Source organism: Triticum dicoccoides, chromosome 3B, assembly GCF_002162155.2.
Source record: "Triticum dicoccoides isolate Atlit2015 ecotype Zavitan chromosome 3B, WEW_v2.0, whole genome shotgun sequence".
NCBI classification, from domain to species: Eukaryota; Viridiplantae; Streptophyta; class Magnoliopsida; order Poales; family Poaceae; genus Triticum; species Triticum dicoccoides.
In genome coordinates, this window is record NC_041385.1 from 718507457 (window position 1) to 718521020 (window position 13564).

General features: G+C 43.4%; 1 protein-coding gene across 16 annotated transcripts in view; it reads left to right on the top strand.

The window, feature by feature from the left end:
* Window positions 1-4863, top strand: part of LOC119278082 — an 8584-nt gene extending 3721 nt beyond the window's left edge. For 3 of the 16 annotated variants that reach the window (XR_005137504.1, XR_005137506.1, XR_005137511.1), the window contains 5 exons: window positions 995-1205; window positions 1296-2055; window positions 3241-3315; window positions 3461-3562; window positions 4407-4853. Coding sequence is in view for 4 of the 16 variants with exons in the window: in XM_037559441.1 (XP_037415338.1) it covers window positions 1296-1657 (362 nt within the window). In the remaining 12 variants the exon portion in view is untranslated. Of the gene's footprint in view, window positions 1-994; window positions 1206-1295; window positions 2056-3240; window positions 3316-3460; window positions 3563-4406 lie in introns of all 16 variants that reach the window. The other 13 variants (XR_005137505.1, XR_005137507.1, XR_005137512.1 and 10 more) reach the window with 9 other exon arrangements.
* The last annotated feature ends 8701 nt before the right edge of the window (window positions 4864-13564 follow it).

Below are 13564 nucleotides of genomic sequence, written 5' to 3' on the forward strand. Positions count from 1 at the left end.
GCACACGCCTTGTCCCCCTGTTTGCGGTGGCGTATCGACATGAACACAGGGGGAGGGGATCGAGCCGGACGATTGGTGAGGTACTCCTTTCCGGTTCTTCGGAAAGTACGGTGTAAAGGAGAGAGGGAGCCAGGGTGAATGTGAGGTGGACATTATCCAGTTCTACAGGAGAGGCTTCTAGCGAGAAATATTCCGCTACAGCGGAAAATCGAGCAGGAAGGGGAGGGTCCGACAGGAAAAAGGAAGGTTGCGTCGTGGTGGGGGGAGGGGGGGATTTTTATGTTCAGCCCACACGTTGGAGATGACAATGTAGATAGTCTCTAGAAAATTATATTTCTCCTTCACATATGGTCTAGATTTAGGGGAGCATGGACTATCTAGACGGTTGAATTTTGGGAGCATGCTGCACACCATTTTGATATCCGAACACGTCCGGACGTATGATGAAGAGATGAGTTTTGACCCTAAAGACGACCTTAATAACTTTTTGATTTATTTATATGCATTATGCCCAATCCATTTTGCCAAGTCATAGTTTTAGGACCATCACAACATATGTATTACTTTGCACCCATGTCCTCTGTCAAATTTGTTCAGTTCAAAGCATTAATACTATGACCAGCTATCCAATTTGCAGTCCAGATATATTGTTTCCATAATCAGCAATGCAAATTTGGGGCAGCTTCAATTTTCTTGTCTGATTTTATTTTGCAATCTATAATCTGAACTGAAAGACAGGGGTACATGCGCTCAGGTTTTGTAGTTGACTAACCATTAGTAATGCAAATTAGGAGCCCCTTTAATTTCTGTGAGCTGCAAGTGCAGTTGACCAATAATCTCATACTTGCTCATAAGCTGGTGAACTGAATCAACACGCCTCTTTTGGTTCCAACAAAAAAATTCCATGCTTAGGACTGTAAAATTACTTCTGTGTAATGTTCATATGGGTCCGGAGGACATTTTAAACTTGATGTTTACTTGTGGACGAGCGAAGCAAGTCTGAGCTGCCCTGGGTCTTCTAGAAATTATTGAAGAAGCGTCACGTATCGATAGATCTGGATCCTTTGTGTTGGAAGAGCTGCTGCGTCGGACTATCATAGTTCATATCATAATGTTGATGCCTCTTTTGATATAGCGCTCAAATAAGATTAGGAGGAAGGGCATCACACTCTCCGAGAGCAAACAAGATACCACGTACCGATCCTGTCAGTGCATGTAATATCACTATGTTGTATTAACAAATCTGCCTAATGTTGTATTAACAAATCTGTCTTTTCTTTTTTCACATTGTGTAGGATTTAGAATTATGACAAGGAGTCAGGGACACAATAAGATTTATACCATCCGTTGTGATGATACAAGGAAAGTAAACATATACGCATATTGTGTTCAACGTGATGATACAAGCGAAAGCTGGCCTACGCCGCCAACTGATCTGCGGCAGCGTGGAAGGAGTGTTCAAAAGCAGCAGGAACAGTTGTTCCACTGCTGGTCGGAGGGAGAGCTTAGCAAGGGAGATAGAGGGAGCTCTACAACCACGATCTTGGCATACAACCCGATGGCATCATGCCCACTTAAGCTTCTTCCATGTTCCAATTCTTGCATTTGTTGGTCTTTTACTGTCAGAGCTTACGAAATCCATTACAAATGGAGGTGAGGCCAAGTCGTGAACTTGCTGAGACGTCTTTGCCTTGAATTCTAAGGATTGAATCTAAATGGAGGTGAGGCCAAGTCTTGAACGAATACTAAGGTTTGCATCTTTTATAAAGCTTGACAGTTACTGTGTAGTTTCAGTTAACATGATAGTCACGCGTGGTGAATCTCTTTTCTTGTCCAGAGATTTCACGAATCCATTATTGCCTACAGAACAACATCCTAGGGCCCTCCCAGTTTGATTCTCTTTGTTTTGCTATATCTCAACTATTACATACATCATTTATGCTCTGAAGCTAACCATTGTATGCTTTGATTGGTTGGAGCGGCAAGGTTTTCCAGATCCTGGGAGTCTATCCCTTCCAACAATCTGGAGGTAGCATAGTACATCCGTACTCGCAGGTTGGTGTCTAACTGTCTTTGAATGGTGTTGCTCCAGTGTTGTTTTCCAATGATTAATTTGCAGAAATTGATTATCTGGACATACATGTTTGCTATGTTTGCATCTTGTTTACATATCCCTGTGAGTTCTCTTACAGGAAGAATATGAGTTTGGTGTTTCTTTACTGCCTGGAGCGCCGAGTGTCTGGTACCAATGAACGGTGCACACTGATAGTCAGTGATTTGAACACTAGCTTATGCCAGATTTTACCGGTTCCGTTTTGAGCCTTGGAAGGCTCATTTCACAATCTTAATATTTTGACTACCTTTTCAAATGCCAGAGTATATTTTATATAGAAAATACCGACTGCAAAGTTATACTATCAAGTAAATTCCACACACAAAATAAATAAGAGAAACTTATATGTAACGTTGGCAGATGCTTGTTGGCATGGAACGGACATTGTGGATCCAGTGTGAGAATCTCATAGTTGCACTAACTAATTGTACTATTCTTTTAGAATGACAGCCTCCCTAAGTTTGTTTCATTTAAAATGGTTTGCCTCACTAATTGTATGTCAGGCTGCAACATCCTTAGTTCCTCCACATACGACCCTGCGACTAAACCGAGCCGCATACATCTACAACGCTTTTGTGTTGCTGATGCCGTCGCGGCCTCCCCGCATGGGTTCCCAACCTCTGTTCGCCGGCCCGCGCCCCCACATCTCCTCACATTAGTATGGCTGCCGGCTGCAGAATCGACGAGGAGGTCGCAGTGGAGGGGTGGTGTTGCAGTGGCTAGCAAGATATCATAAGCTCTCCTTTGTTCTTTTGTGTTTGAATCAGATTCAGTGGTTCTTGATTTTACAGTCATGTATCGACCACCATTGGGTAAGCTCATCAAGGTTTATCTTGGTTGCAGTTTGCATAAGCTAGGTTTGGATTACACTGACCTTTGCCAGATATATTTGCTTGATAGGTCGATTGCATTATATGCTAGAGGGTGCAATGCCTTGTTTTTTAATGCTTGTATCATGTGCACCCTAGAGCCGTAACACTGGTTGTTTCAGGTCCTAAATAAAATCTGACACTTGAAAATTATCGGGGCATGCCGTTTGAACTACCACACCCCATATAAAATGGTGGATTATGCCATGATCGTATAAGTCTTGCTTACCCTGTAATTATGTTCATATGTTTGGACAGAGGGAATATGTCTGAGCCGCCGTTATGTGTTTCTACTAATTAAAGAACAACTAGGGTCACTTGAAAGAAGACGAGGTATGTTGCGGGGCTGTTGTCGATTCTTGCCTATTTGTCATTAGTTATTCTGTTTTGGCGGAATTACTATGTTATCAAATTTGAGTGTTCAACAACTTGCAAAAGTAATTACATGCCAAATTTCTAAATCTTAGTTCATATGCAGCTGGAAGAATTCCACGATAGACCATTGCTTCAAGGTTGGGAGCGGCCACAACATAATTGACATCAAAACCAGATCTGGGTCCTACATATCCGGTCTTGCTCGGTGAGATTTCTATTTTCCAATCCGTTATATACCTATGATTTATTTGCTACATGAGGTAGTGGCGGGATCACCTTTACAATGCCAAATTATATTTCTATTTCTACAGTATTAGCTACTAGCCAACAGCATGTGTTTACACTCTCATCAGTTAACAGAGTGATTAGTCATAGTAAACTATGTGCCAGCTTATGTGAGTCCAATCGATCTATCTTTTACCGGCATTCCCCATTGTGTAAATTGGGATTATTTGCACCAGCCTTCATACACTCCTAAAACATGGTAGGGAAGACACGCAAATAGGCACCAGTGGAGCTATGGCAAGGCTCAAAGGGCCATGGCCCGCCCTGGGCTAGAGCGAAAAGGAGTTTTACATGAAGTTTATCCCACAATATTGCATTGATTTTTAGTTTGGTGGTGCTATTTGCACTATCCAGCCCGCCAACATTTTTTAGGTAACTCCGTCACTGCAAATAGGTATCACGATGGTTGCTGCCTAGAGGGAAGTGAGAAGAAGAGAAGACACAACATGGAGAGGAAGACAATCAGATATATCACTTGTTGCTTTACATCTTTTGTTTGAGCCTTGCTACCTGATTGCTCTTGCAATTGAGGTTTTCCACTGAGCGTTTTATTACATAGATAGGCTCTTTCTGATGACACCAAGGCTACGACAATGAGTAGGCATGCTCTTTTAAAAATGGGTAGGCATACTCTTTTCAAAATGAGTAGGCATCTTTCCTTTCTGAACAATGGTAACATTAATTTGTTTACTTGTTAAGATTTCCCTTGAATGACTTACTATTGTTATGCACTTATGTTGAATGAAATTTCATCCATTTTGTAGTATCCTACAATGGTTTACAGATGGTGTGGCTCCTTGCACTAAGATGATCGATCAGAGATCTAGAGTCCTCAATACAGTCGATGACGCCTCCTCAAGATTCACTTCTTCGTAGCCCCCAACCTCGGTATAGTATAAAAACCTACAAATAAATCAGAAGAATAGGCAATTATCGGATGCTTATGTTTGTTGGTGTAGTAGCCCTCTTAAGTCCAGTCCTAGAGAAGTGTGTCGTAGAAGCATATCAGGAAGACTTGGATGTGGATATGCATTATGGTTGTATTATGGACGTGGATATGGTCGCTATATTAGCTATATCTTTTACATATTTTTCTGAGTTTGTTCTCAGGGGTGGGTCGTGGCTACCTGATAACGATCCAATTTGGTTGTTTTATGATCTTGTCAAGATATTTCACACCATACGGATTAACTATCACCAGTTTTAGTTAATGATTCCTGATATTTATCTCCCAATGGTTATCCGTCCGCACAGTTGCATGCAACTACAAGTACAAACTAATTTTTTAACTTCCATTTCTTGATCAATTGACATTGGAAAGTTAGCACTATTAACGCACTCTTTGAAGAACACTGCTAATACACTAAAATCTATTTGAAACTTATTTTATGGAATACAAAGATTACTTTTTGATATATATGAAATATAAACTCCTCTACACTAGAAGCACAAAGAAACATGAAATGGAACCCCACCTTGAAACACGTAAAAACAGATATGATGTTGGTCTATGATATACCCCATTAACTGCAAAATTTAGCATGATGATGGTGGAAGAAAGTTTTAATCAAGGTGTTATTTTCGAGCAAAAACCCAACATTTTATTATTTTCCCTTGATTGCATGCCTCATTATTTAATCACCGATGCACACCTTCATGTTTCAATCATATTTACTTACTCTTCCAAGGAATTTATGGCCAGATGTGTTCAAATGCTTTTATCTTTTGAACATGTTTTCATATGAATGAACTGTGGTGCTTTTACTTTTCATTAAGGTTGCTCGACCAAGGTTGTTCAGTGATTGTGTGCACTCCACATGCATCGCCTTTGTCGAGTAAGAAAAACATGTTTTATCTCTGATTATTTCCACATAATCTTCTTTCGGTTATTTGATTTTCTTTACGTTTGTCCCCTTATGCTCCTCTTATTCCCTCAATAAAGTTTGGCCTTGTAGCAACACACGGGGACATACCTCGACAATAGCTATTTCAAAAAAAGAAGCAAAATGAGCGCATGATATATACCATTTCATATATCATGGCAGCAAAAACACATTGTGGTGGTCGCTCTGAGCTACGACGATGTGCATTCCTTAGCACCGGGAATTGGCCTAGGATGTCGTGGAGGGGAGAGGAGGGGGCGGGTGACACCGTGGAGGGAAGGAGAGATGGCGGTGAGAGGAAGCGGGTTGAATGACGTGGCATTGAGGGGAAGCAGCAGCAAGAGGCCATGGCGAGGAGAGATTGTGGCGACGAAGCCGTGACAAGGAGAGCAGGCAGGGAGAATGAGATGTGAGTGTGAACGTTCTGCCATGCAATGAGAGTCAGAGATTGAACTGTTTTGTTCATTGTAAGGTGAGAAGAAAAGGAGCTACTGTTTGCTTTTTTTATGGGAAAAGCGACTTTTGTTGTGAGAAAAATATCACATACCTTTTTATACAGTGAAAAATAACACATACCCTAGCCAGTCATTTTTGGAGAATAATTATCAAATGAGTTCCTTACTAAAATTCGGATGCGACTTACTCTACTAAAAAGCAGATGCCACTCACTCGGACTACATATATTGTATATGGGCTTATCTTATTTTTTTATTTTAATATGTGTTTATATATCGCTTTTGTTGATTAGAGATAAGAACTATGGCTTCGGATGATGCTTTGAGAATGTCAATTGACAAAGCTTTATGATTGGCGGACTGAAAACTCCACAATTAGAAGAGACATATATAAATAGTGGTTCTTCTTTATATATTTGTTGCACATGACAATATAGAAGATGTATTTTCATATATGCTTATTTTTGCAGAGTATGAGAGAGATGAAGATGTATGATGTCGACATTCAAACGGAATCCTTTGACAAGGTTTACAGCATAGTGTTGTTGGAAGTGGCCTAAAATTCACCGAATTATATACAATAATACACGTATATATGTGCAACCAGAATAAAAGATTAAAAGGCCCGTGGCAACGCACGGGCACTCTACTAGTATAAACAAGGTGGTACTAATAAAAGGGCTATCGCTTTTTGTCCGTCCACCTTCTCTTATAATTTTTGTTGTTCCGTTTGGTATGAGTCGTTTGGTACGAGCTTCGCACGTCAATGGGCCAGTTTTGTGCCATGGACCGCTAAAAAAATTCATCCTCACCACCTGCCCCACCGCCCTTACGGCTGCAGGGAGAAAAGTTTCCTTAGACCTATATATGCTACTACAATTTTAGATTCTATATAATTAATAGTCCCACACTGCCCCGCTAGATCAAATCTTAGGAAGTTATATACGTTTGTAGTTGTCAGAATCAACAAGCCAAGAAAAAAAGGATAAGATATAAGTCAGCCCAGAGGCTAGAGATAAAGATTTGAAGAGGCGCATGAAAATACCGAGCCTAATGAAAGGATTTGAGCATAATAACGAGGGGACGGAGGGAGATAAAAGATCTGAAGAGGCGCATGAAATCGAAAAAAAGGCGGCGGCCACAACCACACGAGGGGATCCCAGCGGCGCGCGGGGGAGCGGGGCGGTCCCGGTGTTGACGCCATGGGGGGAGAGTGGGACGCGAGGGTTGGATCTCCGGAAGCGTGAGTTAATAATGATCGTGCAGCGCCAGCGAGGCCGCTGATTTCCTTTTCCTTTTTTTTAGACCAAGGGCGGCTGATTTCTCAAGAAAAAAACAGCCGATCAGTTAGCTAGCTAGCGTGCACGCATGTTGAATTTTCTGTTTTTAAATTAAAAGTGTAGTTTGGATCCTTCATCTACTGGAAAATATCTCCGAGCTTGTAACACAAACTTACGTGTTAGAGCATCTGCGGTCGGAGTTAGCAAATCCATTCCAAAAATGTATGCAGATACATCCGATCAGTAATGGGATGTGTACGTTTTGAACACTTATTTATCCGCTCATACAGGCATACTTCTTATTTTCTTCTTTGTATGTCTAGTCACATATGCGTGTGGTGAAGATGAAGAGAGAAAAAGAAAACAATGGATAAAGAAACACAAAATGTGGTCTGAGATGGGCGGCGTGCTATGTGGTACACTGACCACGTGGGTCCGTAAGCCCACGTATCCTCTCTACATTTTTTCTCAATACGAGGGTTCACGGACAACTCGAATGTATAGGATGATATATGAGGCGTATGATTGCTTTATTTTATTTTCCTTCTCTCTCATGTTCGGTCAGTGACCGGGAGTGTCTGTATATGTTTGAGGAGGATATGAGGTGCCTGACTGTAGATGCTCTTAGCGTGTACATGTGTGTTTATTATCCGAATTATGCTTCGAAGTCTGCATGCGTTGTCGGATTTGGTGCTATATATTTTTATTTTAAAGTTGAATTTGACTATGTTTGTGTCCCTCACGAACTTATACCAGCTACTAGGACGATGTGGTATTCTTTTCACTAGGCATTGACGAGCTAACCTACAATTCCGTTTCAGAAAAGAAAGGATCTAACCTACAATTGCATAACATTCTTATGTTTCTTAAATTGTATCCATGAAAAACAAGACACTAGCAACACACATTTTTATGAATGATTTTAATGTGGTATGCTTCATGATTAGCACACGCGACAGAAGCATGCATGTCTGGACGTGAGATAAAGTATACCATATTTTTATTATGTGATGAAGGTATCTAAAAAGAAGCATTGCGTGTATGATATTTTTACGATCACTATGGTAATCTAAGGATAAGATTGTTTATCCGATTAGTTGACTAGAATTCACGTCCCTAAGCTTCAAACTAGCGCCAATCCTATTGTCAATTAATCCATCATATCTATTATTGTCAAACTTATTCTCTACCTGTCGGACTTGATTAATGATAATTGGCGTTTGCTTTGGAGTGAAGAATGTCATTTCTTCTCCCGTTGCAATGCACAGACAATTTTCCTTTGTTATATCTTATCCAGTAGCACGAGGCCTCGGCCGATCATCCTGACTCCCGATGGCGCGCGGATCTGTTCGTCATCTTGCGGTGGAGGCTGTTGGAAATATGCCCTAGAGGCAATAATAAATTAGTTATTATTATATTTCCTTGTTCATGATAATCGTTTATTATTGTAACGCCCCGAGACCAACGCTCTAGAAGACTTTCAGCTATTTCGAGTTTTATCGTGTGATTTGTTTTGTTTGTGCATTCATCATGCCATCTCTTGCATTGCATCATGTCATCATGCCAACATGTCATTTAATTTTTAAAACTCACCTAAATAAATTGCATAGATCGTTGATCTATTTAAATTGAGGGATATTCACATGGTGATTTCTCTTTAAAACATATTCAAAGTCTCCTACGATTATTAGGGAGCTATAATAAAATTATTCCATTTATTTGGAATTAACCATAACCCACTTGCAAAATATCCCATGCCGTTGTTATCTCAATTCTTGGTCTCCAACCTTGCCCATAATTTCTTTCGTCATTTTCCGGAGCTCCACCAAAAATCTCAACATTTTTGGACACTTCTAAATCTTAGTCCTTCTTCAAACCATTTGAATTAAATTCAAATGACTTTGAATTTAATTCATGCAATCTTGCCCACTCCATTTTTCTTGGGTCAAGCTCATTTTTATGAGTCCGGAAAAATTAACCCCATGCTCAAATTATTTCTCCAACCCTTTCTTTATCTCCATTTTCTTTCTTTGCTATTTACTGCTTTTGGTAAATAAAAGAGAAGTGGGGGATTAGAGAGATAGAGATCCAGCGCAGCCCAACTCCTCCTGACCTTTTTCCCTCTTAACCGAGATGGCCCAAGGCCCAGCCGCACCTATACCTAAACCCTAGCCTCATCTCGATCGATCCCCTCGTTCCTCCTCCAGCGCCGCCAACGCACGCCCGCTGCCAGCGCCAGGAAGGGCTTCGCCCTGATCCCCTCGCGCCTCGCTCGTGTTCCCCTCCGCCGCCTCGACCCACTGCATCAGCCGTCGCCCTTCTCCCCTCGCATCAGCGACGACCACGCCGCCCTGCCTGTCTTGCTCCGGCCATGGCCACGTCGCCCCGCGCCTCCGTCTCTGCGCCACTCGTCGGAGCTCCCGCAAGCCGTCCCCGTCGCCCAAGCTCCTTCCTGCATAGCGCGCGCCCGCGCCACCCCGTCGCCTGCAACCCGTCTCCGGCCACCACTAGTGCCACCAGCAGAAGCTTCAGGACGTCCCCGCCGCCAAGTCCCGCGCCATCCTCTACTTCCTCTACGGCGACCAGGGGCCATCAGCACTTGATGTTCTTTCTTGATTTCAACCTCTGCTGACTTCAGCATTGAAAATACTTCAGGAATGGTCTTCACCATCCCCTGCATATTGTAGTTCATCACAAAGCTCTTGTAGCTTGGTGGGAGCGACTGAAGGATTCTGTCAATGACCGCCTCGTCCGGGAGGTTAATGTCCAGCTGGGACAGGCGGTTGTGCAACCCAGACATTTTGAGTATGTGCTCACTGATAGAACTATTTTCCTCCATCTTACAACTATAGAACTTGTCGGAGACTTCATATCTCTCGACCCGGGCATGAGCTTGGAAAACTAGCTTCAGCTCCTCGAACATCTCATATGCTCCGTGTTGCTCAAAACGCTTTTGGAGCCCCGGTTCTAAGCTGTAAAGCATGCCGCACTGAACGAGGGAGTAATCATCAGCACGAGACTGCCAAGCATTCATAATGTCTTGGTTCTCTGGGACGGGAGCGTCACCTAGCGGTCCTTCTAGGACATATTGTTTCCTGGCAGCTATGAGGATGATCCTCAGGTTCCGGACCCAGTCCGTATAGTTGCTGCCATCATCTTTCAGCTTGGTTTTCTCTAGGAACGCGTTGAAGTTCATGTTGACATGAGCGTTGGCCATTTGATCTACAAGACATATTATGCAAAAGTTTTAGACTAAGTTCATGATAAGTAAGTTCATCTAATCAAATTATTTTAATGAACTCCCACTCAGATTAGACATCCCTCTAGTCATCTAAGTGTTACACGATCCGAGTCGACTAGGCCGTGTCCGGTCATCACGTGAGACGGACTAGTCATCATCGGTGAACATCTCCATGTTGATCGTATCTTCCATACGACTCATGTTCGACCTTTCGGTCTCTTGTGTTCCGAGGCCATGTCTGTACATGCTAGGCTCGTCAAGTTAACCCTAAGTGTTCTGCATGTGTAAATCTGTCTTACACCCGTTGTATGTGAACGTAAGGATCTATCACACCCGATCATCACGTGGTGCTTCGAAACGACAAACTTTAGCAACGATGCACAGTTAGGGGGAACACTTTCTTGAAATTATTATAAGGGATCATCTTATTTACTATCGTCGTTCTAAGTAAACAAGATGCATAAACATAATAAACATCACATGCAATTATATAAAGTAGTGACATGATATGGCCAATATCATATAGCTCCTTTGATCTTCATCTTCGGGGCTCCATGATCATCTTGTCACCGGCATGACACCATGATCTCCATCATCATGATCTCCATCATCATGATCTCCATCATCGCGTCTTCATGAAGTTGTCACGCCAACGACTACTTCTACTTCTATGGCTAACGCATTTAGCAACAAAATAAAGTAATTTACATGGCGTTCTTCAATGACATGCAGGTCATACAAAATAAAGACAACTCCTATGGCTCCTGCCGGTTGTCATACTCATCGACATGCAATTCGTGATTCCTATTACAAGAACATGATCTCATACATCACAATATATCATTCATCACAACTTTTGGCCATATCACATCACATGACAATTGCTGCAAAAACAAGTTAGACGTCCTCTAATTGTTGTTGCATCTTTTACGTGGCTGCAATTGGGTTCTAGCAAGAACATTTTCTTACCTACGAATAACCACAACGTGATTTTGTCAACTTCTATTCACCCTTCATAAGGACCCTTTTCATCGAATCTGCTTCAACTAAAGTGGGAGAGACAGACACCCGCCAGCCAGCTTATGCAACTAGTGCATGTCAGTCAGTGGAACCGGTCTCACGTAAGCGTACGTGTAAGGTTGGTCCGGGCCGCTTCATCCCACAATACCGCTGAAGCAAGATAAGACTAGTAGCGGCAAGCAAGTTGACAAGATTTACGCCCACAACAAAATTGTGTTCTACTCGTGCAATAGAGAACGACGCATAGACCTAGCTCTGATACCACTGTTGGGGAACGTTGCAGAAAATTAAAATTTTTCCTACGGTTTCACCAAGATCCATCTATGAGTTCATCTAAGCAATGAGTCAAGGGAGTGAGTTTGCATCTACATACCACTTGTAGATCGCGTGCGGAAGCGTTCAAGGGGTTGGTGATGATGGAGTCGTACTCGACGTGATTCAGATCACCGATGACCAAGTGCTGAACGGACAGCACCTCCGCGTTCAACACACGTACGGTACGGGCGACGTCTCCTCCGTCTTGATCCAGCAAGGAGGAAGGAGAGGTTGAGGAAGACAGCTCCACCGGCAGCACGACGGCGTGGTGTTGGTGGAGAAGCAGCAGTACTCCGACAGGGCTTCGCCAAGCATGTACGAAGGAGGAGAGGTGTTGGGGAGGGGAGGGGCTGCGCCTTGGCTTGGGTATGCAGCCCTCCCCTCACCCCTCTATTTATAGGGTAAGGGGCAAGGGGGGCCGGCCCCTCTAGATGGGATCTAGAGGGGGGGCGGCGGCCAGGGAGGGGGAACTTGCCCCCCAAGCAAAGGGGGGCACCCCCTCTAGGGTTCCCCCCCCAACCCTAGGCGCATGGGCCCAAGGGGGGGCGCCCAGCCCTCCAGGGGCTGGCTCCTGCCCCACGCAGCCCATGTGGCCCCCCGGGAGGGGTGGCCCCTCCCGGTGGACCCCCGGAACCCTTCCGGTGGCCCCGGTACAATACCGATATGCCCCCGAAACTTTCCGGTGTCCGTTTGACAACTTCCCATATATAAATCTTTACCTCCGGACCCTAACGAAACTCCTCGTGACGTCCGGGATCTCATTCGGGACTCCGAACAACATTCGGTATTCACATACAAGTCTTCCTAATAACCCTAGCGTCACCGAACCTTAAGTGTGTAGACCCTACGGGTTCGGGAGACACGCAGACATGACCGAGACGGCTCTCAGGTCAATAACCAACAGCAGGATCTGGATACCCATGTTGGCTCCCACATGCTCCTCGATGATGTCATTGGATGAACCACGATGTCGAGGATTCAAGCAACCCCGTATACTGTTCCCTTTGTCAATCGGTACGTTACATGCCCGAGACTCGATCGTCGGTATCCAAATACCTCATTCAGTCTCGTTACCGGCAAGTCACTTTACTCGTACCGTAATGCATGATCCCGTGACCAAACACTTGGTCACTTTGAGCTCATTATGATGATGCACTACCGAGTGGGCCCAGTGATACCTCTCCGTCATACGGAGTGACAAATCCTAGTCTCGATCCGTGTCAACCCAACAGACACTTTCGGAGATACCTGTAATGCACCTTTATAGTCACCCAGTTATGTTGTGACGTTTGGTACACCCAAAGCACTCCTACGGTATCCGGGAGTTACACGATCTCATGGTCTAAGGAAGAGATACTTGACATTGGAAAAGCTCTAGCAAAACGAACTACACGATCTTGTGCTATGCTTAGGATTGGGTCTTGTCCATCACATCATTCTCCTAATGATGTGATCCCGTTGTCAACGACATCTAATGTCCATAGTCAGGAAACCATGACTATCTGTTGACCAACGAGCTAGTCAACTAGAGGCTTACTAGGGACGTATTGTGGACTATGTATTCACACGTGTATTACGATTTCCGGATAATACAATTATAGCATGAATAAAAGACAATTATCATGAACAAGGAAATATAATAATAATGCTTTTATTATTGCCTCTAGGGCATATTTCCAACAATATGTTGCTGTGGATGCCAAGTACGACTACACCACGGTGATACGT